General features: G+C 37.5%; 1 protein-coding gene across 1 annotated transcript; it reads left to right on the plus strand.

The window, feature by feature from the left end:
- The first annotated feature begins 5,031 nt into the window (after positions 1-5,031).
- Positions 5,032-19,008, plus strand: LOC134742684 (ADP-ribosylation factor-like protein 8). The gene is made up of 5 exons (XM_063675879.1): positions 5,032-5,266; positions 10,184-10,264; positions 14,775-14,848; positions 15,928-16,089; positions 18,310-19,008. Exons 1-5 carry the CDS (start codon positions 5,144-5,146, stop codon positions 18,431-18,433), a joined length of 564 nt encoding a protein of 187 aa, XP_063531949.1. The 5' UTR covers positions 5,032-5,143; the 3' UTR covers positions 18,434-19,008.
- Positions 19,009-27,274: the final 8,266 nt, after the last annotated feature.

The raw sequence follows: 27,274 nt of genomic DNA on the forward strand, positions 1-27,274 counted from the left end.
TTTATTTACTTTCTAATGGTGATTTCGTCTTTTTAGAGAAAAAAAAGTGCATTGCTGCATCTGAAAACCTGGTTTGAGAACTTTGAGACGGCTAGCAGATCAGTTTCTCCAGAGCTGCAAACAAATTTGTATCCCACTGCTGATGTTATTGTTACTATACTTAAACATAACAAGAATAAAAAAGATATTCAACCACAAACAGCTTAAAATTCAAATCAACTCCAATTTTATTACTAATTAGACGCGTACGCCATTGCAAATCACGTCAATTTCTAATGAAATAATACGTTTTCGAAAATGTTACCACCATGTATGTGACCGCAATTTGTCCATATCTGGGGGAAAAATCGGAAAAGTCAACGTCTTTAATTCATAGTGTTAAATATTTATTTAGTTTTCGCTTTCCGAGTATTTCTGCTTAGTGAACCTTTGTTTTATTATGTTACAACTAAGTGTATAAAATTAGTATAGTTGGTCAAGCAAATCCTGTCAGTAGAAAAAGGCGCGAAATTCTAATTTTATATGGGAAGTATATTATACAATTAAAACTTGGCATGAGTACCTACTAGCCCTTAACCACTGACGTATGAATTGGTGGTGCGTCACTGGTACGAGTCGTCAAAGTTGCTATGACGTTTCGTTAAAGTTGGTTAAAGTTCATAATGGGTTACTGTGAAAACAAAAAAACTTTACTTTACAGGCCTAGATAGCTACTGCTTGCAGTGTAATATTAATATTGTACAATTTGTACAGAATTTCATTACAGGCGCCTTAATTTTATCGCATGATAATTGATGATCCAGAGTTAGGTAATATTGTTAAAATGAGTAAAATATTTAGACTAAATTTATTAATTACCTACTTCGGTTTACCTTTTTCGGTTTCGGGTTTTTTAGTCACTTGTGCGACATGTTTCGTAGAACCTAGGTCTCCTGGTCTCCATAACATAAATCACTAAGGTCTAAGAGGGTCCAACTGAAGAGATGATAAGTATCTATAGGGCGTAGGAGTATAAACATCCTACTTGTGACAGTTTTTGGCATATGATTTTTTTCAGGGTTTTCTTAAATTGAATTGTTTTTGAAGATTTGCTTCAATTTTCGAAATGGTGTAATTTATTTGTAATTTTGCATCATCACCCAAAAGATTTTTATTAAGTATCATTTAAAAAATTTAATAAAAAAACAAAAACAGATGACGGGTAATATTTGGACTTGACAGATTTTATACCGTGGCAAGAATGCCCTGCATCTTCACCAGACTTGAATCCGTTGTACTTTTCTATATGGGAATACATGCTCAGCAGGATTGGGAGCACACTGGGAATGAATTTAAATTCATTCAAGCATTGGTTGGTCAAGATATCGGACGATATTACAGATGAGGTAGTGCGTGCCGCGTGCAACTCATTCTATGGTAGAATGCGTAAAGTTATACAGGAGAGCGATTTGAGCTAATGAATTAATTTTGTAAATATAGAGTATGCCTAAAATAAAAACAGGATTAATATTGTAATTTGAAATTTTGTTTTTATTTTATGGCTATTTAAAACCAGGACACTTAATCATGCCCAACCCTATAAAGTAGTATTAGAAATAAAAATATAACATGTAACTTTGCAGTACAAAATATTTGTCTAAATATTCTTTTAATCAATAAGTCTCTAATAATATTATCAAGATGCAATTAGATTTAATAGTCCTTTCCTTATTAAAATCAAATAGATAATTTTTCATTGCATTAGAAAATATATTATTATTTTTTGGGAAAATAATTATATATTTTTAAAACAATCTGTTGTACTATAAAAACTGGGCGCATAGGTCCTTGACTCCTTACGCGACTTTCCACTGTTATAGCTAGTTATAATTAGGGTTGCGTACCAAAAAGGTACAAAGGAACCCTTATGGTGCGACTCTATCCGTCTGTCACAATTAATGCTAAAATATCTCGAGAACTACTGAAGCTATCGATTTGAAATTTGGAATAGTTATGAAAATCGCTAACATTGGATGTGTATTTTTTTTTTATTAATTACGAAAAATGCCCAATATAAAGAGGGGGCAAAAAGTCAACCTAGTTACTAGGTCGACTGAGATATCATTTGAAAGAGCTCGAATTCAACATTACAAAACCATTTTTTATTTGTTTTTCATAGTGAAAAAAAAATGAAGGAAAATGTGAAAAAAAAAATACCATTCCCTTATCTCCGAAGTTTACCAACGAAATTTATTGAAATTTTTACATAATAATAAAATAACATTATCATAAATATTACAGGAAAAATATAATCCCATCAAAAATATTACATGTAAAAAGATGGAAGTCTCGCAACGCAGTTCCTCTACTGCAAGAAAGTTTTGAGATGTAACGTGAAACCAAGTCGGTTATTTTAGTCAGTGCCAGGGGTCGTTAAAACCGTAACAATATTAGATAGGTACCTTTATTTTTTTAATACATATAATGACTTAGCAATCGCACGGCTACATAGTGACATAAGGTTAATTATAAGTCAGTGATAAGGATAATTCATCAACTATTTATAATAATTTACAGTACGTTGAAAATGGCCTAAGTGGCTTCGAGAAAAGGATGGTACGGCCGTGCCCCCAGGATCACACCTCTATCATAAAAACGTTTTTTTTAATCAGAAAATATTTTATAATTTAATTTGCAATTTAAGCCCATTTGCGGGTTTGTTATACTTGAAATGTCTATGAGATTACACTAAAAATACCTTCATTCAAATAAAACAAAAATTGTTGAAATTGGTTCACATGATAAAGAATTAAGTATCCTTGAAAAACCAACATCCCATCCCAACAAAAACATTGCATGTAAAAAGATGCAAATCTCGCAACGCAGTTTTTCTACTACAAAAAAGTTTTGAGATGTAATGTGAAACCAAGTCGGTTATTTTAGTCAGTGCCAGGGGGTGTTACAACCGTAACAATATTAAATACCTTTATTTTTTTAATACATACTTATAATGACTTGGCAATCACACGGCTACATAGTGCATGACATTAAGGATAATTCGTCAACTATTTAAAATAATTCTAATTGAACATAGCGCTAGCCCTAATGACATGCAGTTTGAGCAATACACAAACGAGTACAAGTAAAGCATTGTGTGCGATTGCCAAGTCATTATAAGTATGTATTAAAAAAATAAAGGTATCTAATATTGTTACGGTTGTAACACCCCCTGGCACTGACTAAAATAACCGACTTGGTTTCACATTACATCTCAAAACTTTTTTGTAGTAGAAGAACTGCGTTGCGAGACATTTTTTTACATGCAATGTTTTTGATGGGATCTCATCTCTTACAAAGGCAGTCCTTCTTTTCATGTACTCATACGCATACCATACTCATACTATGTATACACATATCATAATTATACACATATTAATTCATACTCACATCGTACAACGTAGTGTACCTATACTTAACCTACTAATTGTAGGAACTGCAAGCGTAACTTTGCTATCGCATATATTTATATAGGATTACAAACTTACTTGTGCAGTTATTAAATCTTTAAAACGTGACGATATTGCAGTATTTTTAAGTTTTTATTGGCTTAATACTAGAAGTACCTTAGAATTATGATGATCGTGAGTGTGTCAGTGACAAAACTAAGCAACATTGACATGCAATAATTCTTAAACTACATGTTCAAATAACATGATATTGAGAATATATCTAAATCATGTTATGCTCTATACGTCACTGAAATTTCAGGGTTCTAGCTTTAGCTGTCACAAAATTACAGGACGTTAACAAAACGACGAGTAACAAAAACTAACTAAACTATCAATTAAAGATTAAAGTGAGCAATGTGGATAAACACATTAAAGTACCCTCCGTGGGAAAATCTGTTAGGTGATATCACCTAAAAAAAATAAAATTACATATAGTTTCTTACGTTGCTTATCATGAACAGTGGCACAAAACGAATTGAAATGCCATTCGATTTTAAATCCTACCAATAAAAGATGGAATATTATGTATAATTTGTTTTCTTTTATATTTAGTAAGTACCTACTAATTGTGTATTTTATTAACTATGTATTTCTATTGTTGTCAATGGATTTCGAAAATTGTGTGTGTTTGCAGCAATCAAATAATAGTACATTATTGTCGAGGCTCGGAAGTAGCTACTTGCTGGCTGAGGATTCGTTTTAAACGGACGACCTTGGGAGTCCGTTTAATTGAATCCGAAGCCAGCAAGTAGCCTTCCAGCCGAGTCATATATAGTGCTTTTCTCAAAAATGGCGCAATAAATATAAATATAATATAAATATTTTATAGAAGCAACGTTCTTATGTATATATTTTCACAGAAAAAAGTCAAAAGATTTGCTTTGCCGCCTTTTTATTTTTAAATTAAAAATAGAAGTGTATTTTTCTGCTGAATATTTTTGCCAACCTATTTGAGACACCTAAATAGTCGCGTCACCAACATTATAATAATAAGTACTGATCATATGTTTGGCTGTTTAATGGACCCATGCCTTCATTTGATATGGCCACTTCAACTTTTAAAAAGTTTGGAACTCGACAAATAATGGAATTTGTATGCAACATTGCAGTCCCGAAATCGAGACTGCAATGTTTTTAACTTTTTAATTTTTTGACTCACCATAAACTACGCACTTCGCGACCTACTTTTTAACCGGCAACGTCGACTTTGCCGTCCATTTTTGAGAAAATGTCTTATCCTATCTAATATCTATATACAAAAAAAAAAAACTTACATTTCAGCATTTGACATTTGATAGGGAAATTTAAATTTATATCATGGCAACATTGCCATTCTGCAACGTTTCGTTTTACATAAAGCAAAAAGATAGTATTTCAAGCTAGACATAAATTTGTATATTATTAGGATAGTTCGGTGTATTCCTCAGTTTTATGCCATCAGTTTTAGTAATAAAAAACTAAAAATAATGTATTATAATATAATTATTACATGACAAAACAATTATGTTTGGTGACACGTCGTTATTAAGTGTTTTCCGAATCGCGAACTAAACGCTACTGATGACAGTCGATGTCGATTGTCGACAGCAGTTTTTCGCGAGGCGTTATAATTCTTACGTTTTAAGGCTAAATTATTGTGATTATTAGAATTCAAAATGTTAGCCTTGATTAATCGTATCCTTGATTGGTTCAAAAGCCTGTTCTGGAAAGAAGAGATGGAGCTCACGCTGGTCGGCCTGCAGTACTCGGGGAAAACAACATTTGTGAACGTCATTGCGGTTAGTATCATTGGAAAACAATAAATAAGTGTTAAACATAGTCATTGTTGGCGATTATGCGATAAACAGAACGCCTGTTGAACGCTGATACCGATAGTTATGAGAGGGATCGCATTTCAGACACGAATATTGTAATATTGGTGTGTTGTCTAGTTCGTGAATAATGACTAAGTTGTTTCAGCTTGCGTATTGCTTTTATGTAATGTGCTTTGTTAGTAAAAACTTCTATATTAGGTAAAGAATTTAACGAGTCTACAAAACTTCGCGAAAAGAATTAGAAATTCGTTTGAAAATGTATATGATCCTTATTATCAGAGATTTTCTTATTTATTCATTAATGTAGCCCCTGATTTGCAGATAACAAGTGAAAGGATGATTTAAATATTGATATTCTTTTGTGGTAACAACGATAAGTCAAGACTGACACTGTCTAACAATTTCTATGTTGATATCTTATAAATATGACAATTGGGAATAGGTATCTTACATGAAATTAGTTCTTATTTGACTCTTAATGTCTTGACTCTTAATCTTAAGGTAATCTATTTTCACTAGTTTTAGGTGTACTAACGTCAAATAGGTTTCTCATAAATTTTCTGCTGTCAACTTTATCTAAATCTTTATTTAAATTTGACTGCCAGTTTTTCCTTCCGCTACAGGTTAATGAGTCATCTTTTTTTAAAATCGAAAATCTAATAAAAATTACAATATTGTAAGTACCTTAATTTAATGTTTCGGCCAAACTGTAAAGCAGTTAGCTGGTGGAATTCACAAAATTAATATCTGTTAAAGCTATTCACAAATTACATAGACACCGCATTATAAAGCGTTTACAAAGAGTGCAAGGTTCCTATTGGTACAAATGTACTTGAAAATGCTGTATCAAGCAGCACCATTCTCCTTCACCATTTTCTTACCTCCTGCCGCTCAGCCATAGAAATGAAAAATCCAAAATTTGCCACTGTTATTGTGTTGTGCCCTTGGCACGATGGTCGGACGACATAATTAAAACAGTGGGGGCCAACTGGATATGGGAGGCCCAAGACCGAAGAAAGTGGCAGACTCTGGAAGAGGCCTATACCTCTTAGGAGGGTTCTGGAGTGATCATTAGATATTAGACATTTAGATTAAGTTTCAACCCAGAAATAAAAAGGTTTTTTTATTTTTTATTTATTTTTATTATTGTGTTGTTGGATAATATAAAGAAACAAAGCAAAATCTACCTTCTTCCAATTGAATAGGATTTAAATTTCATCGAACTGAAGAGGTACTATAGGTAGGACCTTGGGCCTTAGGAGGCTGTAATATAATATAATTATGCCCGTGCCATAGAGATAGGAACAGGCGGGTCAATCGGGTTGACCGGGATATGGACCGTGATTACCTTTTGTATTGTTTTCGAGCTCCCGACGTCTCCCATGTCGACGCAGTTACATGCATGTTGTTCACGCATTGCGTTGTTTAAGCATTGCTTAGGTTGGGACTAGGTCGACCTGTGTAAAGATTGGCCCCAAATATTTATTAAGTTATTCAGAGTCCGGACTCCTAAGCAGCAGTGGCACTATGAATGTTATATTATCAGGGAAGTTGATGTTAATGGTGGCGCCGCCACATTTTGTCGTTTGTCAAGTAGGTAGAGAGTTAGCTGGACTGTATTATGACAGGACATGAAAAAACCGGCCAAGTGCGAGTCGGACTCGCGCACTGAGGGTTCCGTACATTACATAATTTTAACAATGTTGAAAAGTGCAAAATAAAATACAAGTGCTCAATATGTATCGATGTGTATCAAATAAATAAATAAAATAATAAATAAATGTATTTTTTATGTGAAACGTGAGTAAAAGGTAAATTGCGGTTTACGATTTATGACGTATTAAAAAAAAACTACTTACTAGATCTCGTTTAAACCAATTTTCGGTGGAAGTTTGCATGGTAATGTACATCATATATTTTTTTCAGTTTTATCATTCTCTTATTTTAGAAGTTACAGGGGGGGGGGGGGGACACACATTTTACCACTTTGGAAGTGTCTCTCGCGCAAACTATTCAGTTTAGAAAAAATGATATTAGAAACCTCAATATCATTTTTGAAGACCTATAATGTAACTGAATTTAAGAAATGCCTGTATGACTTTTTGGTACAAAAAGCATACTATTCGATAATGGAATATTTACTCGACATATTTTGAATTTAAGTTGTTTTAGTTTTAAGTACACTCTTAGTTTATAATTCAATTAATTTAAATTTCAATTTAGTACACTCTTATTTTGTTTGACATAACATATTACTTTCGTTTGACATCTGTTATAATTAGTGCATGCTCCATCTCTTCTTGATTATATTTGTATGCCAAATGGCAAAACATAGTGAAACATAAATTATTGTATAAGACCTATATTTAACCTATGTTTACAAATAAATAAATTTTGATTTTGATTTTGATTATCCATAGATACCCCACACGAATGGGTGTGATGAAAAAAATCAGTTCCAAGTATGGGGAACCCCCAAAATTTATTGTTTTTTTTTTTCTATTTTTGTGTGAAAATCTTAATGCGGTTCACAGAATACATCTACTTACCAAGTTTCAACAGTATAGTTCTTATAGTTTCAGAGAAAAGTGGCTGTGACATACGGACGGACAGACAGACAGACAGACATGACGAATCTATAAGGGTTCCGTTTTTTGCCATTTGGCTACGGAACCCTAAAAAACCGGACAAGTGCGAGTCGGACTCGCCCACCATGGGTTCCGTACTTTTTAGTATTTGTTATAGCGGCAACAGAAATACATCATCTGTGAAAATTTCAACTGTCTAGCTATCACGGTTGATGAGATACAGCCTGGTGACAGACAGACAGGTCTTAGTAATAGGGTCCCGTTTTTACCCTTTGGGTATGGAACCCTAAAAATAGCCTGAAACATAAATTGATATAGAAACTGCGTTATCGTTGAATGTATCGTGAGCGTAACAAGTATTTTAAAGAATTTACAACCAAATTAATAAAAAAACCGGCTACGTGCGAGTCAGACTCGCGCACGAAGGGTTCCGTACCATTACGCAAAAAACAGTAAAAAAATCACGTTTGTTGTATGGGAGCCCCACTTAAATATTTATTTTATTGTTTTTAAAGCCTGACCAGAAATATATGATCATTGTCAAGAGGGCGCTGTTATTCTTCGTGTATTCTTCGTGACAGTTAAGTATAGTATGAAAAAATTAGTTCCAGTGAAATTCCGCAACATGGCGCGTGATCATATATTCCTTTGTTGTTGTAGCGGCCACAGAAATACATCATCTGTAAGAAATTCAAATGTCTAGGTTAGCTATCACGGTTCATTAGTTACAGCCTGGTGACAGACGGACAGACAGGCAGACAGACGGAAGAACAGACAGCGGAGTTTTAGTAATAGGGTCCCGTTTTTACCCTTTGGGTACGTAAAAACATATAGTTAGGTACTTGACAACTGCACTAAGGGCCGGTATAGATGGACTGCAACCCAAAACCCAACTGCAACTTGTATGGGGACTACAACGTCGGCGTGCAGTTCCCATACAAATTGCAGTCGGGGTCCCTTTGTTTGACATAATTATTGAAAGTCATAATGTAATGATTGTCATATTATCATTAGTCATAATTCGGAAACCATTAACTTTTCAGGATTTTCCTCGGGTTATCCTATAGATAGGTTAGGTTAGGTTTCTTTTATGACAATCCTGAAAAGTTACGCGTTTCTGAGAAAAACCAAATTATGACTAATGATAAAATGACAATCATTACATTCTGACTTTCAATAATTATGTCAAACAATAGAGACCCATTGCAGTCGGGTTGCAGTCCGTCTATATCGGCCCTAACCCGCAGTACTGAGGTACGAGGTTTTCAAAGAGTATTCACGGACTAGCTTGTAAACCAAAAACAGGCCTTATCTCGGTAAGATTCTAATTTCAATGGTGTCGTTTCAATAATGTCAATGTTGTAGTTTTAGCGGATGTGCCTATCTGTCAATCGGCTCAAGTTCATTGACATGCTTATCTGTAACATTATTGACATGTAGATTAGTGAGCAAATAAGAATTGCATTCAACTGTAACTTTATAAAGCAAATAGTTACTATTACTGCACGCTTGTAAATTCAGGGGTGTCACATAAGCGTAGCCGACCCTTTAAAACCCTTTAAAAATAGAAGAATGTTTCATTTAAAAAGGTTTTAAGGCTTTTTACCTCCAGGGCCCATAATTTTTTCCACACTGTACAAATAAACAGATTAACTCTATTTCTACCGTGTCCTTCATATGCACTATATATATGTTATATGGAGTGAGTTTTCCCACGTTTTTAGGGTTCCGTACTCAAAGGGTGAAAACGGGACCCTATTACTAAGACTCCGCTGTCCGTCTGTCACCAGGCTGTATCTCATGACCCGTGATAGCTAGACAGTTGAAATTTTCACAGATGATGTATTTCTGTTGCCGCTATAACAACAAATACTAAAAACAGAATAATATAAATATTTAAATGGGGCTCCCATACAACAAACGTCATTTTTGTGCTGTTTTTTTTTTCCGTGATGGTATGGAACCCTTCGTGCGCGAGTCCGACTCGCACTTGGCCGGTTTTTTATTTATTTCTAAGCATTGTAATATTTTTACAGATGATGATGATTAATACAGAATAAATTTATTTTGTAACGTTGACCATAGTGACCCGAATTGCCTACCTAAGGCCAGGATTACACTAAGTTTTACTTACGTAAGTAGGGACACAGCTATACTACAGAATGAGATATGAATATCGTTATCTCATTCTAGCAAATAGCTTTGTCCCTACTTACGTAAGTAAAACTTACGAGTGTAATCCTGGCCTAACGTTTAAGACATGACCTAACTACATGAACATTCTTTGTTTCAGTCTGGCCAGTTCAGTGAAGATATGATCCCTACCGTCGGCTTCAATATGCGCAAAATCACTAAAGGCAACGTCACTATCAAGGTAAACACTGCCAGTTGGCAGGTCTAACCTTATTTTAAATGTATGCATAAATAATAATCATAATTCAGTCTAAGACGCATAAGACGCAAGTTGGCCCAGTGGCTGTTAACAACTACTGGGTAGAAAGCGGCGCACACCTCTCGACACCCCTTTTTGTGGGGGCCCATCTTGCGAGAGACAGTGACCGTCTGCCGGAAATAAAATTGCATACCGTTTTATTAGGCAGGCGTCTGGTTTTTTATCCCATAGCTCAGCACTTAGTCCAGCGCTTTCCCTCAATAACCTAGTTCAATTTAGATTCCATCAACTCATAGGTTTTCGCGGGCTTGGTTTCCGCAACTCGACGTCATATATTGCGCCTATTTTGCGTGATCATCAACTCATAATAAAATACCCATGTCTTTAAAAACAATTGAGAAACCCAATCTTTTTATAAAATCTTTAAAAACATTTTTACTGGAGAAATGTTATTATGCAGTATCAGAGTTTATGAACGATGATATTTGAAATGTAGCCACAACAACAGTTAACAACAACACAACAAAGTTAATCAAAATTCTTGGTGACATTGGACTTGACGCTAAAGATCTGACAATCATCAGAAATCTCTATTGGCATCAAAGGGCTCAAGTGCGAGTGGGACAGGAACAAACTGAGACTATCGACATCATGCGTGGCGTACGCCAAGGATGTATACTCTCCCCGCTGCTATTTAATATTTATGCGGAGGCAATATTTACAGAGGCCTTGGAAAATGCGGATGAGGGAATTGCTGTGAATGGCCGCTTAATAAATAATATTAGATATGCTGACGATACGATATTACTGGCGTCAAATCAAAAAGAATTGCAGAGTTTGCTTCAACGGGTAGATGTCGTTAGCTCAAGTTTTGGACTAAATATTAACTTGAAAAAGACCAAAATTATGACAGTAAGAAAGCCACAAAATTCAGGAACATCTGTAACAGCTGATCTAGTTGTAAGAAATCAGGTAGTTCAAAGAGTCCAGTCTTACAAGTACTTAGGATGCATTGTAAACGACCAGAGTGATCACAGCGTTGAAATCAAGTGTCGAATTGAACAGGCGCGTACGCGCGTAACGCTTTCATGAAGCTCAGACATCTTCTGTGCAACCGTTCGTTGAGGATTTCTACTAGGGTGCGTTTAGCACGGTGCTATGTTTTCTCGGTTCTTCTGTATGGAGTAGAATCGTGGGCACTGACCAAGAATATGTGTAAACGCTTGGAGGCTTTCGAAATGTGGGTGTACAGAAGAATCCTGAAAATATCATGGACGGATAGAGTAACTAACGAAAGAGTGCTGCAGTTAGTAAATAAAGAGGCCGAGGTTTTAAAGATAGTCAAAAAACGCAAGCTACAGTACTTTGGTCATATCATGCGAAACGAGAAATATGAACTCCTTCAACTCATTATCCAAGGAAAAATCCAAGGTAAAAGATCATCCGGACGAAGACGTAACTCATGGCTCAAAGATCTCCGAACATGGTTCAAACAGAGCACACGCTCATTATTCCGCGCGGCTGCGTCTAAAGTTCGTATAGCCCTCATGATAGCCGACCTCCGGTAGGAGATGGCACTGGAAGAAGAAGATAGGTCTTTGCTATCTTTGATTATGAACCCCGTAAAATGCCAGTTTTACCCCCTCGGGGGTAATTACCCCCAGGTTAGGAACCGCTGCTTTACACCCTGGCGGGTGCTGCCTCAGCGTGCGTCCCATGACACGTGACACGGGCAAGGGCAGCATCCGCTCGGTGTACCCCTTACGTTTCATTAAAGTGTCAAAAGGGACTAAGTGTTGGCTTCGCCTCCCAAAGGTCCGGAACACCATTGTTCAGTAATGGGAAAGACGGACAATAATTCAGTCTCCCATCGTCCGCACTGACAGAAATTAGCTCCATGCATGAATTTATTTTTATTTTTGGATTCATAATTTATATCGTTGGAACACCGGAAATTATAAAAATACTTTTGTAAACCTTAACATTATTTTATTAACCTTTTGAACGCCAAGCATTGACGTAACTCGACGTGACACCGCAATGAAGCAAAATAAAACCTTAGAGAACAATAGTGATTACAAAACACGATATCGATATTTTCACTGATTTCGTTTTTGACATACTTAGATTAGAAGAACCACTACACAGGTGTTTTACAATATAATATTAGATAATTCTGGCTTTTAGCTCTACTAAAAACCTTTAACCTTTTGACCGCCAAAGACGGTAAATCACGTCGTCGACATTTTGTGCCACTCACGCCGCCGACGTCATTTGCCGTCCAAACTTAATTTATCAAAGACTCTTTAATAAATAACTATATTTCTTTGTTTGTATTTGCATTAATTTATTTTGCCCTTCTACTTTATTGTATAACTTTATTACAATTCAACTATGAATAGAAGGTTAAAAAAAACAACATTATGTTATAATACGACTTACCCAGTAAATAGCATAGCTAGCCACGCCAAAAACGGCACTTGACGTCGCCTAGTGATGTGACCGAGTCATGGAGGAATAATATTATTATATGAAAGTAACAATCTCCTAATAGAAATCGTTTCGCGCAGTTCCGACAAACACGCTAGCGCCATCAATAATAGATATGGCTTAATCCCATACATTTTGTAATAGTTGTTTTTGCTAAAATAACTCTGCTATTTGTGCTGTTACGGTACTTGTTTTCGTGCTTAATTTAAACAACTTGGTTTGAAAGACGGTACTGACCTTTTGTGATAATGTAACCCCTTATGCATTTATTTTATTGTAATGATACTGCAGTTTGCTAATTAGTAGGTAATAATAATCGACAACGGGTTTGCACATCTCTGAGTAACGCGCGCTTATCAGTGTTCCGTGCGCCCATGACGGCACTTCACGTCCGATGCCTGACGTCACCACCAAGTAGTGATGTGGCATTATTGAGAGATTTGAGTGGAAGTTACAAGTACATTTTGATATTTAAATACGTTATTTAAAGGTTTTTAGTAGAGCTAAAAGCCAGAATTATCTAATATTATATTGTAAAACACCTGTGTAGTGGTTCTTCTAATCTAAGTATGTCAAAAACGAAATCAGTGAAAATATCGATATCCTGTTTTGTAATCACTATTGTTCTCTAAGGTTTTATTTTGCTTCATTGCGGTGTCACGTCGAGTTACGTCAATGCTTGGCGTTCAAAAGGTTAAATAACGTATTTAAATATCAAAATGTACTTGTAACTTCCACTCAAATCTCTCAATAATGCCACATCACTACTTGGTGGTGACGTCAGGCATCGGACGTGAAGTGCCGTCATGGGCGCACGGAACACTGATAAGCGCGCGTTACTCAGAGATGTGCAAACCCGTTGTCGATTATTATTACCTACTAATTAGCAAACTGCAGTATCGTTACAATAAAATAAATGCATAAGGGGTTACATTATCACAAAAGGTCAGTACCGTCTTTCAAACCAAGTTGTTTAAATTAAGCACGAAAACAAGTACCGTAACAGCACAAATAGCAGTTATTTTAGCAAAAACAACTCCTATTACAAAATGTATGGGATTAAGCCATATCTATTATTGATGGCGCTAGCGTGTTTGTCGGAACTGCGCGAAACGATTTCTATTAGGAGATTGTTACTTTCATATAATAATATTATTCCTCCATGACTCGGTCACATCACTAGGCGACGTCAAGTGCCGTTTTTGGCGTGGCTAGCTATGCTATTTACTGGGTAAGTCGTATTATAACATAATGTTGTTTTTTTTAACCTTCTATTCATAGTTGAATTGTAATAAAGTTATACAATAAAGTAGAAGGGCAAAATAAAATAATGCAAATACAAACAAAGAAATATAGTTATTTATTAAAGAGTCTTTGATAAATTAAGTTTGGACGGCAAATGACGTCGGCGGCGTGAGTGGCACAAAATGTCGACGACGTGATTTACCGTCTTTGGCGGTCAAAAGGTTAAAAAATATTTAAAATGTTGAAAATTTTTGAGCGGTTGAAACGCTCATAATTTTTGGCGCGAATTCGACAGAGCGTGATGACGTCACACGTTGGGCGGTCCAACACGTTTGCTACTAATGACACTAATCTGTCGAACGCGTGACGTCACTTGGCGTTTCGAGCGTTTCGCTCACTAGCTTTTCGCGGGCAAATTTTTGTACTTTTTATTTATAATTTTAAGTAATTAAATGGTAATTTAAAAACGGAAATGCATTTGTAACATGATATAACGGTAACAAACATCCGAATAAAACATATTTCATTCAAATATAAACTTCATGCATGAGGCTAATTGTTGCTTTTAGTTAGTCTAACTGCTGAGACTATTTTTTGCTACGGATCACGATAGGCCCTCTGCCAGATGTACCCCAGAGGGAACAGCTTAATAACCAGCAGGGGGATAATTTGAATTAAAAGTCACACGCTATAACGCTAAGCTACAAACGCTTCTATATGTATGATATGAGTAATTATATTTTTGTTATATGTGCAGGTGTGGGACATCGGAGGTCAGCCGAGATTCCGGTCCATGTGGGAGAGGTACTGCCGCGGCGTCAACGCTATAGTGTAAGTGCTATTTTGTTAATTAAAGTTCTCTAATTACTCGTATTTAACTACGAAATAAACTAATTAAGGGTCTATCACAAATCACAAAATATCGCGAAGATGCAAATTTGCCTTGTTGATGTAGGTAAGGTACTTATTTCTAACGGGATTGTTTCCTATAGCCGGGTTTTTCAAACTTTTTACACCGCGTACCCATAATAAATTTCCCAAGTGACTGCGAACTACACGACGAATTGGGTACTTGGCGCGAACCCCTGAGGGTTCGCGTACCAGACTTTGAGAACCCCTGTCCTGTAGCTAAATTAAACGGTTTTACGGCGACCATGATATAGAATTTACAGAAATACACTAAAAACATAAGACTGAACATTGTTGCGCCTTGTTTACATTGTCGCTTGCCATAAGGACGCTCTGACAGGTTATTCGTATAAAGATACAATCCAGTTTCGTCCTTATGGTAAGCGACAATGTGGTACCTTTTGATTGAAAACGTCACATATGTCATTGACCTTTCAATGGAGGTGGATTTAGTGTGGCGTCACAGAATGCGTTTTCATATTTTAATATTCGGTTTATAGAATTTATTCTATAAACTGACTGTCCAGAACTAAGCGATCTGTTCGCTCGAAACCCAAACATGCGCACAAGAAGACACAACCTTAAACTAATAACAACAAAGCACAAAACAAATATCGGCAAAAACTTTATTGCAAACCGAATAGTAAAGGCTTGGAACAAATTTCCCTCTGAAGTTATGAACTCTACAAGTGTGAATCAATTTAAAAATAGACTAGACAAACTATCTAAACTGTGAAATCGTGCTAAGTGAACTATGATTAATAAAAATAAAAATTCTATCTATCTATCTATGATTTAGACGTACCAGCATCACCTGCCTGTCTAAAATGAAATAATAAATAAATAATTAAAACCCAAGTTATGAGGGTACAAAAAAACGACGAAGCGCTTCGAGAAAAGTAGGTGCCCTTGCGCTTCACTTTGCTCGTCTTGGCGGGAGCACTACCGTGCCCCCAGATAATAACAATAAGTACTTGATAAGGATGATGTTAATGTTGCAGGTACATGGTTGACGCGGCCGACAGCGACAAGATCGAGGCGTCCCGCAACGAGCTGCACAGTCTGCTCGAGAAGCAGCAGCTCACCGGCATCCCCGTGCTCGTGCTCGGCAACAAGCGCGACCTGCCGCACGCGCTCGACGAGCACGGACTCATCGAGCGAATGTAAGTGTGGACGCGACCAACAAGCGGCTCACCGGCATACCCGTGCTCGTGCTCGGCAACAAGCGCGACCTGCCGCACGCGCTCGACGAGCACGGACTCATCGAGCGAATGTAAGTGTGGACGCGACCAACAAGCGGCTCACCGGCATACCCGTGCTCGTGCTCGGCAACAAGCGCGACCTGCCGCACGCGCTCGACGAGCACGGACTCATCGAGCGAATGTAAGTGTGGACGCGACCAACAAGCGGCTCACCGGCATACCCGTGCTCGTGCTCGGCAACAAGCGCGACCTGCCGCACGCGCTCGACGAGCACGGACTCATCGAGCGAATGTAAGTGTGGACGCGACCAACAAGCGGCTCACCGGCATACCCGTGCTCGTGCTCGGCAACAAGCGCGACCTGCCGCACGCGCTCGACGAGCACGGACTCATCGAGCGAATGTAAGTGTGGACGCGACCAACAAGCGGCTCACCGGCATACCCGTGCTCGTGCTCGGCAACAAGCGCGACCTGCCGCACGCGCTCGACGAGCACGGACTCATCGAGCGAATGTAAGTGTGGACGCGACCAACAAGCGGCTCACCGGCATACCCGTGCTCGTGCTCGGCAACAAGCGCGACCTGCCGCACGCGCTCGACGAGCACGGACTCATCGAGCGAATGTAAGTGTGGACGCGACCAACAAGCGGCTCACCGGCATACCCGTGCTCGTGCTCGGCAACAAGCGCGACCTGCCGCACGCGCTCGACGAGCACGGACTCATCGAGCGAATGTAAGTGTGGACGCGACCAACAAGCGGCTCACCGGCATACCCGTGCTCGTGCTCGGCAACAAGCGCGACCTGCCGCACGCGCTCGACGAGCACGGACTTATCGAGCGAATGTAAGTGTGGACGCGACCAACAAGCGGCTCACCGGCATACCCGTGCTCGTGCTCGGCAATAAGCGCGACCTGTCGCACGCGCTCGACGAGCACGGACTCATCGAGCGAATGTAAGTGTGGACGCGACCAATGTACTGACGAGACGGGATACAGAATGTAAAACTCTCGGGGATTCAAAACGTTTTTAGTTAAAGAAAAATCGTCACTGAACATTATTAACTGTCAAATAGTAGTCGAACTTGCTGACAAAATAACGGCCCAAATGTTGATATACTCTGCACCGGCAGCTTCCTTGTAGTACCACGAATCATGCATCAACAGCTTTAGTCGACGAACCTCTATCATTTGAGACGTACAGAACTCGATACTCTTTATATATGAAATTTTATTCACCAGCCATACTCTGCGTAGTGAATTTATATGTCATACTGAACAACTTTCACTATGGGACCAATGACGAAACCGCGAAAAAAAAATTGGCTGTTTCATACATTCCGGCTGATATCACATTAGCCGGAATGTATGAAACAGCCAATTTTTTTTTCGCCGCTGATTTTTATGGGACTGCCAAATTTTTTTTCGCGATTTTGTCATTGGTCCCATAATAAAAGTTGTTCCGTATGACCTATAAATTCACTATGCAGAGTATGGCTGGTGAATAAAATTTCACCCTGTATAATGTATATTATCGTCTAGTACTCACATCACTAAGACTGTCCCATAACTTTTAAACATGAAAAGGGTTGTTGGCACATGTTGAATATATAAAAATTACAAAAATATATGTGAATAATTAAACAATACAAGACCTCAGTTTCAAAAAAGTTTTTTTTTTAACTTTTAAAAAGGAACAAAAATGGTACCATTCGATTCTTTACATTTTATTAAAAAATATATTGTATAGCAACAATAACATAAACGCAATATTTCACCGACAAAATCGCAATTTCCTTACATCGAAACGGCTTTTAAACAATAGCGACGTTACATCGTGACGTCACGATGTATTGGCATTTTGTTAGACTTTGCGGGTGCCAGACTTTGGCCATCATTTGTGACTTGTATTGCTTTAAGACCTGATCAATTGATACCATTCATAAAAACTAAAAACCGGCCAAGTGCAAGTAAGACTCGCCCACCGAGGGTTCCGTACTTTTTAGTATTTGTTGTTATAGCGGCAACAGAAATACATCATCTGTAAAAATTTCAACTGTCTGGCTGTCACGGTTCATGAGATACAGCCTGGTGACAGACAGACGGACAGCGGAGTCTTAGTAATAGGGTCCCGTTTTTACCCTTTGGGTACGGAACCCTAAAAATTGTCAAATATCCTATTCCAGGAACCTATCAGCAATCCAGGACCGCGAGATCTGTTGCTACTCGATCTCGTGCAAGGAGAAGGATAATATCGACATCACGCTGCAGTGGCTCATCCAGCACAGCAAGTCCGGCGCCGCGCGCTAGGCCTAGCTATAGACCTAGGTACCGCTACAAGACCTAGGTACCGCTACTGGACCTACACCCCTGCACCTTGCACTCGATCTGACTTTGAGACCAGTTAACGTCAGACGGCTGTATCACAAAATACATTACAGATATAGTGTACCTATAATTGTGCCATTTTCATCCAAAAGGGTACTTCTTGTCGGTTGTCAATAAGGCGCTATTTCCATATAGCTTCAATTTGAAGTCTACCTTATCGGCAAGCGACAATGTGGTACCTTTTGGTTGAAAACGTCACAATGAGGGCTAACGCGTATGAATTCGCCGCTACGGGCGCTAGTGTAGATGGTGGTCTTTTCCATAGTTCGAAATGTCAAATGTCACATGTCACTTCAATGACTGACAACTGTTTTTTAGTCTTTTGGACCACTATCAACAGAGACGCCAACTGGTGAGCAAAAAAACGATAGCCCTCATTGTTTGCTGTCGTATTATCTCGGAAACGTTCGTAAGCGTGTGCTAAAATAAATATTGAAAACCTGATTCTCACAGAGACTGGTGTTTTTGGGTTCTTTCAAGTCAGAATTACTAGCATATTCAATCCTAATGATAAAAAAAAACCACAAAAATTTGTATGAAAATTGTTCATTCCACAACGTCACGCACATACAAATGAAAAATGTTTTCACAATAAAACGTGACGTAATGGAATGGACATTTCGGGACTTTTTAAATGGCAAAATGGAGAATTCTGTCGATTCTGAGTAGAATGAGCCCAAGAAGGTCTAGATTTGAAAGAATCAGGTTTTCAATATTTATTTTAGAGAACGCCCATTTGTCATGCTACTTCTGTCAAGGTTGAGCTGTTGAGGTTCATTACTCATTGTACAGTCGCCATCAGATATATCGGAGCGGCCAAGGCGCTCACAAATATCTGAACACGCCTCTATTGTCAAGGCGCTAGAGTGCGTGTTCAGATATTTTTGAGCACCTCGGCCGCTCCGATATATCTGACGGCGACTGTACTGAGACTGACTGAAATAACATAACACGATCGTGCATTTCCGTGAAAATACGATGGAAAACAATTATGCAGTACCTACATTTGTAGTAAAGCCTGACCAGTAATATATGTGACGTTTTCAACCAAAAGGTACCACATTGTCGCTTGTCGATAAGTTTGATTTCAAATTGAAGCTATATGGAAATAGCGCCTTATTGACAACCGACAATAAGTACCCTTTTGGATGAGAATGGCACATATGATCATGGTCAAGAGGGCGCTATAATTCTCATGTATAGGGTTACAGTTCAGTATAGTATAAAAAAATTAGTTCCAGTGAAATTCCGCAACATGGCCCGTGATCATATATTACTGGTCAGGCTTTAGAAGCAAAGATTCACTGATTGTATAAAATAATCTGTGTAAAGTGTAAGACAAATCTGTGCTTCGATTTTAGAATTGTGAAGTAGATGGTTCTGTATACACGGTGGCTAAAACATAAGTGCATTCCCGGTGCCAGGGAGGTTATTTGATTATACTGAGCAACTTTTACTATGGGACCAACCCCACAATCGTGAAAATTTTTTTGTCTGTTTCATACATTTGGGCTCGTCCATTTTCTATGGGAGGGTAAAAATTTTTTTCGCGATTTCGTGGTTGGGCCCATAGTTAAAGTTGCTCAGTATAATTCCATAACCTCCCTGGCAACAGGAATGCACTTATTTTTTAGCCATCCTGTATATGTAGACATGTTTTGTAGTAATTGGATTTTTAGGTGTTAAATTTTGTTTTTGACGTCAGAGTTACCGCATTATGGACGGACCTGTACAGAGGCGCCATCTGCATTAGCTGTTAATCAGGGGCACAAGTTTTTCTTACACTACACAATTTATACAATCTATTTTTTTTTACTAATGTGTTCTGTAATAAGACATTTTAGAGATTAGTGCCGACATTATTATAAACTATACTAACACATTTTAAGTTGTCTTTCTCTATTAGAATTATTTGTGGCTTTCCAGCACAGAAAGGGTTCTTATCCTACTAGTGCAAGGAGTTTTTCGTCTGAAATTCCAAAAAAATCTAATAGAATGGCCCTTATTGCACATGAAGCATAAGGACCCTTCTTTGATGGAAAGCCACATTTTCTCGCATGAAGATCAAGCGCGGTGCGCAAGCGGTGAATAAATTCGCACTCGATTTATACATATTTCAACTGCAAATTGTTTTAAACATCAAATATATCATTAATATAATTATTTAATGTTTAAAAGAAACGAGCACGCTCGAGTTTTGAATTATACCTTAAAAATAGCTAATGTAATAAATGCGTAATTTTTTTTAAGTTGTTGATGTATTACCATTTATAGAAATAAATTTATTATTTATTCCATCTATCCGGCTTAGTCCAGTCTTATAGTCCGACAAGATATTGTAGAAAATTATTGAGGGCGCCACTTCCTACGTAACTGTCACATTTTTGACGTAAAATGCAACATGGCAACAATTTAGTATGGAATTTTTTTAGTTCCATTTTATCTAATTTCTACTATTTTATGTCGCACTATATATATCTGCAATAATATTTCGTATGACAAATCGCGAAATATTTGACACCTTATTTGACACATGAATGTATAAAGTACAAGTAAATACGCAAGATTTGAAAATGTTAGTAACGCTTGGTTGTGCCTATAGTAATCTAGTACACGTCTTCTGGTTACAAAACCTAGGAAATGCGAATAAGTGCTTAAAAAATCTTAAATCATAGCACGAGTGTGATAGAATTATTTTAGTGTTAAATCTGCACAATCCTACTGACTGTGCCAGTAAGGCGTCTTTAAATGAGGGCTATCGTTTTTTTGCTCACCAGTTGGCGCCTCTGTTGATGGTGGTCCAAAAGACTAAAGAAGCTGTCAGTCATTGAAGTGACATTTGACATTTCGAACTATGGAAAAGACCACCATCTACACTAGCGCCCCTAGCGGCGAATTCATACGCGTTAGCCCTCATTGGATCCGCATGCTGCTTTGGTGTGCGAGCGGGTCATCGGTATGCATGCATATCGCTGTCTCGCTTACACACCGGTGCGGTATATGGATACGCATCACTGTGATAACCCCGTAACGGCATCTAAACGCGCATAGTCTGTGCGAAAATAGTAGTGGAATATAAAGGAACCTATACATTCTACGAGTTTTCTATCAGAGGCTTATTGTCGCACTTTTAAGATTAACTTGGCTTCCATTGCGTATGTCTATTGTGTAAACTTCGATGTCACAAATACAAGAAAAAATGTTATTCCTTACACGTCGAGATTGTTGTCAATTATATAATCGTCGTAAATAATACCCCAGCTGCATGGTTTTGATATCTATTTATAGGTTATACAGACGTGACAGTTGGACCACCGATTTAATGATCCAGCCAGGCCCATGGGGTGACAATCGCTGATAGAAAACGCCAATCGAAATTATCCCTTTCCGCTACTTAGGGTTACAAGTTGTGTCAACCCCTCGGAGCTGAGCCGAACGGAGCCGAGAATACCCGAAAGGAGGAGTTTCGCACCCCTGCTAATACGGAAGGGTGATAAAGAGAGATGACTACGCTACGCCACGGAGCGTTAACGATTGGCACGTTGGCTAAGCACCCAGAAAAAAAAAATTAGGTCGATCGGCGTTTGTCGACGTACGTTTCGCATCTTGGCTGTTTCACCACGCTGACAATTGTCGTCTGACATTGACAATTCACCGTACAGCCGCCATCAGGTATATATCAGAGCGGCCGAGGTGCTCACAAATATCTGAATACGCCTCAGTTTTCAAGGCGTTAGAGTGCGTGTTCAGATATTTTTGAGCACCTCGGCCAACAAGTGAATATTGACGCTATGTGAGCGTTTTCTAAAAAAATATTGAAAACCTGATTCTTTCAAATCTTGATATTATTGGGCTCATTTTACTTAGAATCAACAGCATTCTCTATCCTGCCATTAAAAAAAAATTTGTCCTTTCCATTACGCCACGTTTTAGTGTAAAAAAATTTCACTTGTATGTGCGTGACGTAGTGGAATGTACAATTCTCATACAATTTTTTGGGACTGAATATGCTAGTGATTCTGAGTTGAAAGAACCCAAAAACACCAGGATCTGTGAGAGTCAGGTTTTCAATTGTCACGTGTCAATTCAATTGTCAAGTTTGTGAAATAGGCGCCTGTTGGAAGGCAAGGCGGCCGATTTATCGTGCCATAACAAATTGTAATTAAATTGGTGGTCATTGTTGTCTGTATGTTCCTTTAAGTTTGTAAAACTTGTTTTACAATTGAACTATAGTCCGACAAGAAATTGTAGAAATTAAAAAGCGGCAATACTGTAGTGTCGTCCCCTTTTCTTAGATTGATTTGAAAGGGACGACACTACAGTATTGCCACTTTTTACTTTCTACAATTTCTTTTAGGACTGTATGTGTAATTACACGTTTTTATATACATTTAGTGGACGAATTAGAGATAGATGGAAACTGTTTTATTGTCTGCTTTGTATGTATTGCTCAGTGCGCCAGGTTTTTGTTTTCATATCCCTATTAAGTTTTTACTTTACGTTATACAAATCAGCTCCATGTAGGCGCTTTCAACCAGTCCGTAGCTGATCATAATAACTTGTCATTAAACCGCTAAGCGCCACTTACATCACCTCACTAACCCGGGGTTAACCAGTTAAACCGTTACCCCGTGTCAAATTGTACTGGTAACCATGGTAACTCCAGGTTTAACCGGTTAACCCCGGGTTAGTGGGATGGTGCAAGTGGCCCTAAGGATGTTCCCACCTGCCCAATTTCTTGGTCCGATGTCATTGCGTCTCGTCACTCTCTCATTAAGCAAAATATGAGAAGCAAATACACATTGGACAGATGGAATAATGTCCTTACCGCCTCAGTTAAATGGTAGAACTATAGCTTAGATGGAATCTAACATTTATTGGTTCAGGAAGTTTTTTTAATGATCAAACGTCGAGATTTCATCCATGACTGTGGCAGTATTTTCAATCTTTTTTTTTATTGCCTCATTCCAAATGAGAATATTGCCTCATTCGTACATTCGGCCAGTGTATAGTTACTAATGGATACGTTAGCCACATATCATGCACTAGCTTTCTTTTATTGATTATTGTGCATACAATCCTGTGGGCGTACATGACCAATAACGAGTACTTACAAAGTTTTTTTTAAGAACTTGTTCCTTTTTTTTGGAAAATGGTTAAAATATTGACAATAAAACGAAACGATTAAAACCTTATTGATCACATCAATATCGGTTAAGTAGTTTTGACGCTACATAATACACAAACATAAAACAAACAAGCCGAAAACCTGTGATTTTCGAAAGTCTAGCAAACACACTGACGTACAGTAAGCTGCAGAGATAATTGACCCCCCTGCATAGGATACTTACAACGTACAATTGTACATTCGAAGACTAATCATTTTATGAATACTATTGTCGCAAAAAAATGCGGTGATTCCGATTCCACCTTGGGTGTCAATGATTATACTTAGTCCAAAAAAAATTAATTTAATCATAAATTAACGAATTAATTCCAATTTGGTCAAATCAAGCCTAAAATAAATGAAATCTAAAGAAATTTCATATGAAATGTTAGGTACATTTTTAGGATTGTCTGTTGGGTGGCAATATGTTGTATTGGTTACTGTTCGCTTACCCACTCAAAATCTAAAGTAACTATATGTTGAGCGACTAATGTACTATGTTAGAATATTTAGATCCTCTAATACTAGCATTACGCATTATATATATATTATAAATATACTTATCTCGTACTGTTAGTAACTATAAGGTGAAAATTTACTGAGGGACTAATTTTGCTCCATAAAATATTGAGTATACGTAGGAAATATTTATTATTTACAAGTTTAAACGTTTTTTTAAGGTTATCTAGCAAAATTAGGCTCACAAACGAGTTTATTCATTTTAATGGTAAATAATATTAGCGTGATGACAATCCATTGAAGCTAAAAATAAAAATCTAAATGAGGCCTGTTTTACCACACTGACAATTGTCACCTGTCACTGGCAGTGACAATGACGATTCACCAATACATTGCGAATTATCAGTGCCAGTTGTAAATTGTCATGTTGGTTTATACGGGTGTCAGTCTTCTGACAAATCTATTGTTTTGGTACTTTGCAGAGTCGATATGTGCTATAATTATTTATTATTCTTATGATATAGTTATGAAGTCATTAGATTTGTAATTGTTTACAGCTTGAATGCACACTAGAATAATTTAAGGTAAAATTCGTGAGGGAAAGAATGCAGATTGGTGATTACGTTGTTATTTCCATTAGTTACAGGAACCAGTTATTAGATGAGGCATATTTACAGTATTATTATGGTCAAATTTTTATTATAGGTACCTACTTATCATTTTTGATGAGACATTCATTCGTCATTCTGACATACTTGTCCAAATGAGATACATGTCTCATCTACAGATATAAGGCAGGAAAACGCCACCAAAATATGCGCCTATTTCATCAACTTGACAATTATTGTCATCCGACTAACAATTTAACAATTCGTTTTAGCGTCGATATACTTACCGACCGTTACCACGTCTACGTCGGTGCTTACTTAGCGCCAATGTTTACTTGTTTAACCGGCAATGTACGGTGAATTGTCATTGTCAGGACAATTGTCAGCTTGGTGAAACAGGGGCCAGGTCGATTTAAACTGTTGTATGCAGCCAGCAAAGTACTGTAATGGTGCCTATATTCAAGAAATTGGTTTTATAATAAAAATGGCATGTTTACTTTAGTCCGCTCGCCAGCGACTGATTTCTCCAGTACTGTTTCGAGGCGACAGGGTAATGTAAACATGTCATTTAAAAGAACCCAGTAAATTAGTTATGCCAAAAAATAACGTAAACCTGTTGTTGTTAGGCGGTCTTTAATGTGATCACAAAAATTATGTTACGTGTATGTATATAGTTAGATCAAGAAAAGTCTGCAGAGATGTTGACAGCACACGCAGTGCCAGTGTTATTTATACGTCATAATTATATAGAAGTTTGACGTTTAAATTAACACCTGCACTGCGTGTGCTGTCAAAATCTCTGCAGATTTTCTGGGTCTTACTCTAGTATGTTTACGGTGCCTACTTACTCGTTCAATTCGGAGTTGGCCGAATCAAATAATATATATATAAATAGTTTATATCTTACCTATACACGAGCGGTCATTAAAATCGTAAATATTTAATATTTTTTTCTCACAATGGGAAATTGCACCTACAAAGTTGCAGCCAATATAACCGCATTAAGCGAAAGTAGCTAATAATTTAGTATTTACTCAAAAAAGTCAACGTTTTCCCACGTCTCTTATTATCCAACATGACAAATTGGCGTCTGACACTTCAGAATTCGACGTTAATTTCTGAAACGATAAGTAATAATTGTAAGAATGAGTAGCTATCTTTACTAATTGGACCAGAAATGTAGAGCGAAATGTGCCAATGGGGGTAATACTGCAATGTTCTGCCGCCAGAGTGCAGCACTAGCGCTTATCGTAAACCATAGAATAACATACATACTGTTTAACCTTAAACTGTTTTTTGGCAAGTTTTCACAGATAATAAAATATGACATAAGGCGGGTTGTTTACAAAGGGCCCACCGGGGAACGTGAAAAACAAAATTTATTGCTCGAATATGCAAGAGTGATAGAGCTTGTTTCGCGGTAGACCCTCAGATTGTGATGGATTGTGATAGTGGCACCCCCTAAGCAAAGTTTCGCGTAATTTTTCATTATATAGTAATTGTCAATATTGTCATGTGACAATTGTCAAGTTGGCTTAATAAGGGCCTAGTGTTAAACCTGATCGCACCCGATTTTAGTGACAAGCGCTGTATATATAGTATATATAAATAAAATTATGTATCTCTTTTATATGATATAGGAATAGTAGTAAAGAGTTCACGAATATAACTGATATGTAAAATGCCAATTTGTATTTATTGAAGATGTTTGGAAGAGGTAGACCAATGAACGTTGTTTCAGAATCTCCCGATTTAGTTTTGAAAATTTGTTGAGACAAAATATACACATGAAACGTAGATAAGTACCTATTAATTGTTTGGCAGTTCCATCGATACGTCATTAGTCTTCTTTATACAATTTGTCGATTTATTAACATATAAAATCTGGTGTCGCGGGGCGAGGTAATTCGAGTCGGGGCGGGGCGGTGCGTGGCCGTTCTGTATGATAATACTATTACTTATTCTGTGACTAAGCATTAAACTTCGGAATAGTCAATAAATAAGTATACCTACCTATATACCTGACTATCTTGTTGGGCCACGTATTTTAGTTCAGTAATTAGCCCAAATTAAAAGTAATAATCAGGCATCGTAAACTGCGAGCGAAATCCATTGAAATGACGTATGACAACCAGTTAGTTAGTTAGTACTTCAATGGATTTCGCTCGCAGTTTACGATGCCTGATAATAATGCACGATTAGACTCGTTTCGCGATAGACCCTTAAATTGTGGTAGTGCCGCCACCTACGCAGTTTTGCGTAATATTCCCTATTGTAAACTGACAATAACAATTGGGTGAAGCTCGACAAATAACATAATAATTAGTCAACGAACAAAGTAATTGATAGTTTTTTTCAATGAATTACAACTTGCTTAATTCTGTGGTAATATTGTTCGAATTTAATTTAGATTTGAATGCATTATTTTATTTTCTATTCTTTCTGCATTCAATAATGGTAGGTTTATTTTAGGATTTGAATAACTCTCATATGTGCAATAAAAACATCCTTTTAGTATTATTTTTAGGG

Source organism: Cydia strobilella, chromosome 7 (assembly GCF_947568885.1).
Source record: "Cydia strobilella chromosome 7, ilCydStro3.1, whole genome shotgun sequence".
Classification (NCBI taxonomy): domain Eukaryota; kingdom Metazoa; phylum Arthropoda; class Insecta; order Lepidoptera; family Tortricidae; genus Cydia; species Cydia strobilella.

Bases quoted from the DNA above. Each gene is read 5' to 3' on its own strand.
- LOC134742684 (XM_063675879.1), top strand. From the start codon at position 5,144: ATGTTAGCCTTGATTAATCGTATCCTTGATTGGTTCAAAAGCCTGTTC. The intron at 10,265-14,774 runs GTAAACACTGCC...TTATATGTGCAG, and splicing joins AAGGCAACGTCACTATCAAG to GTGTGGGACATCGGAGGTCA. The intron at 14,849-15,927 runs GTAAGTGCTATT...TTAATGTTGCAG, and splicing joins CGCGGCGTCAACGCTATAGT to GTACATGGTTGACGCGGCCG.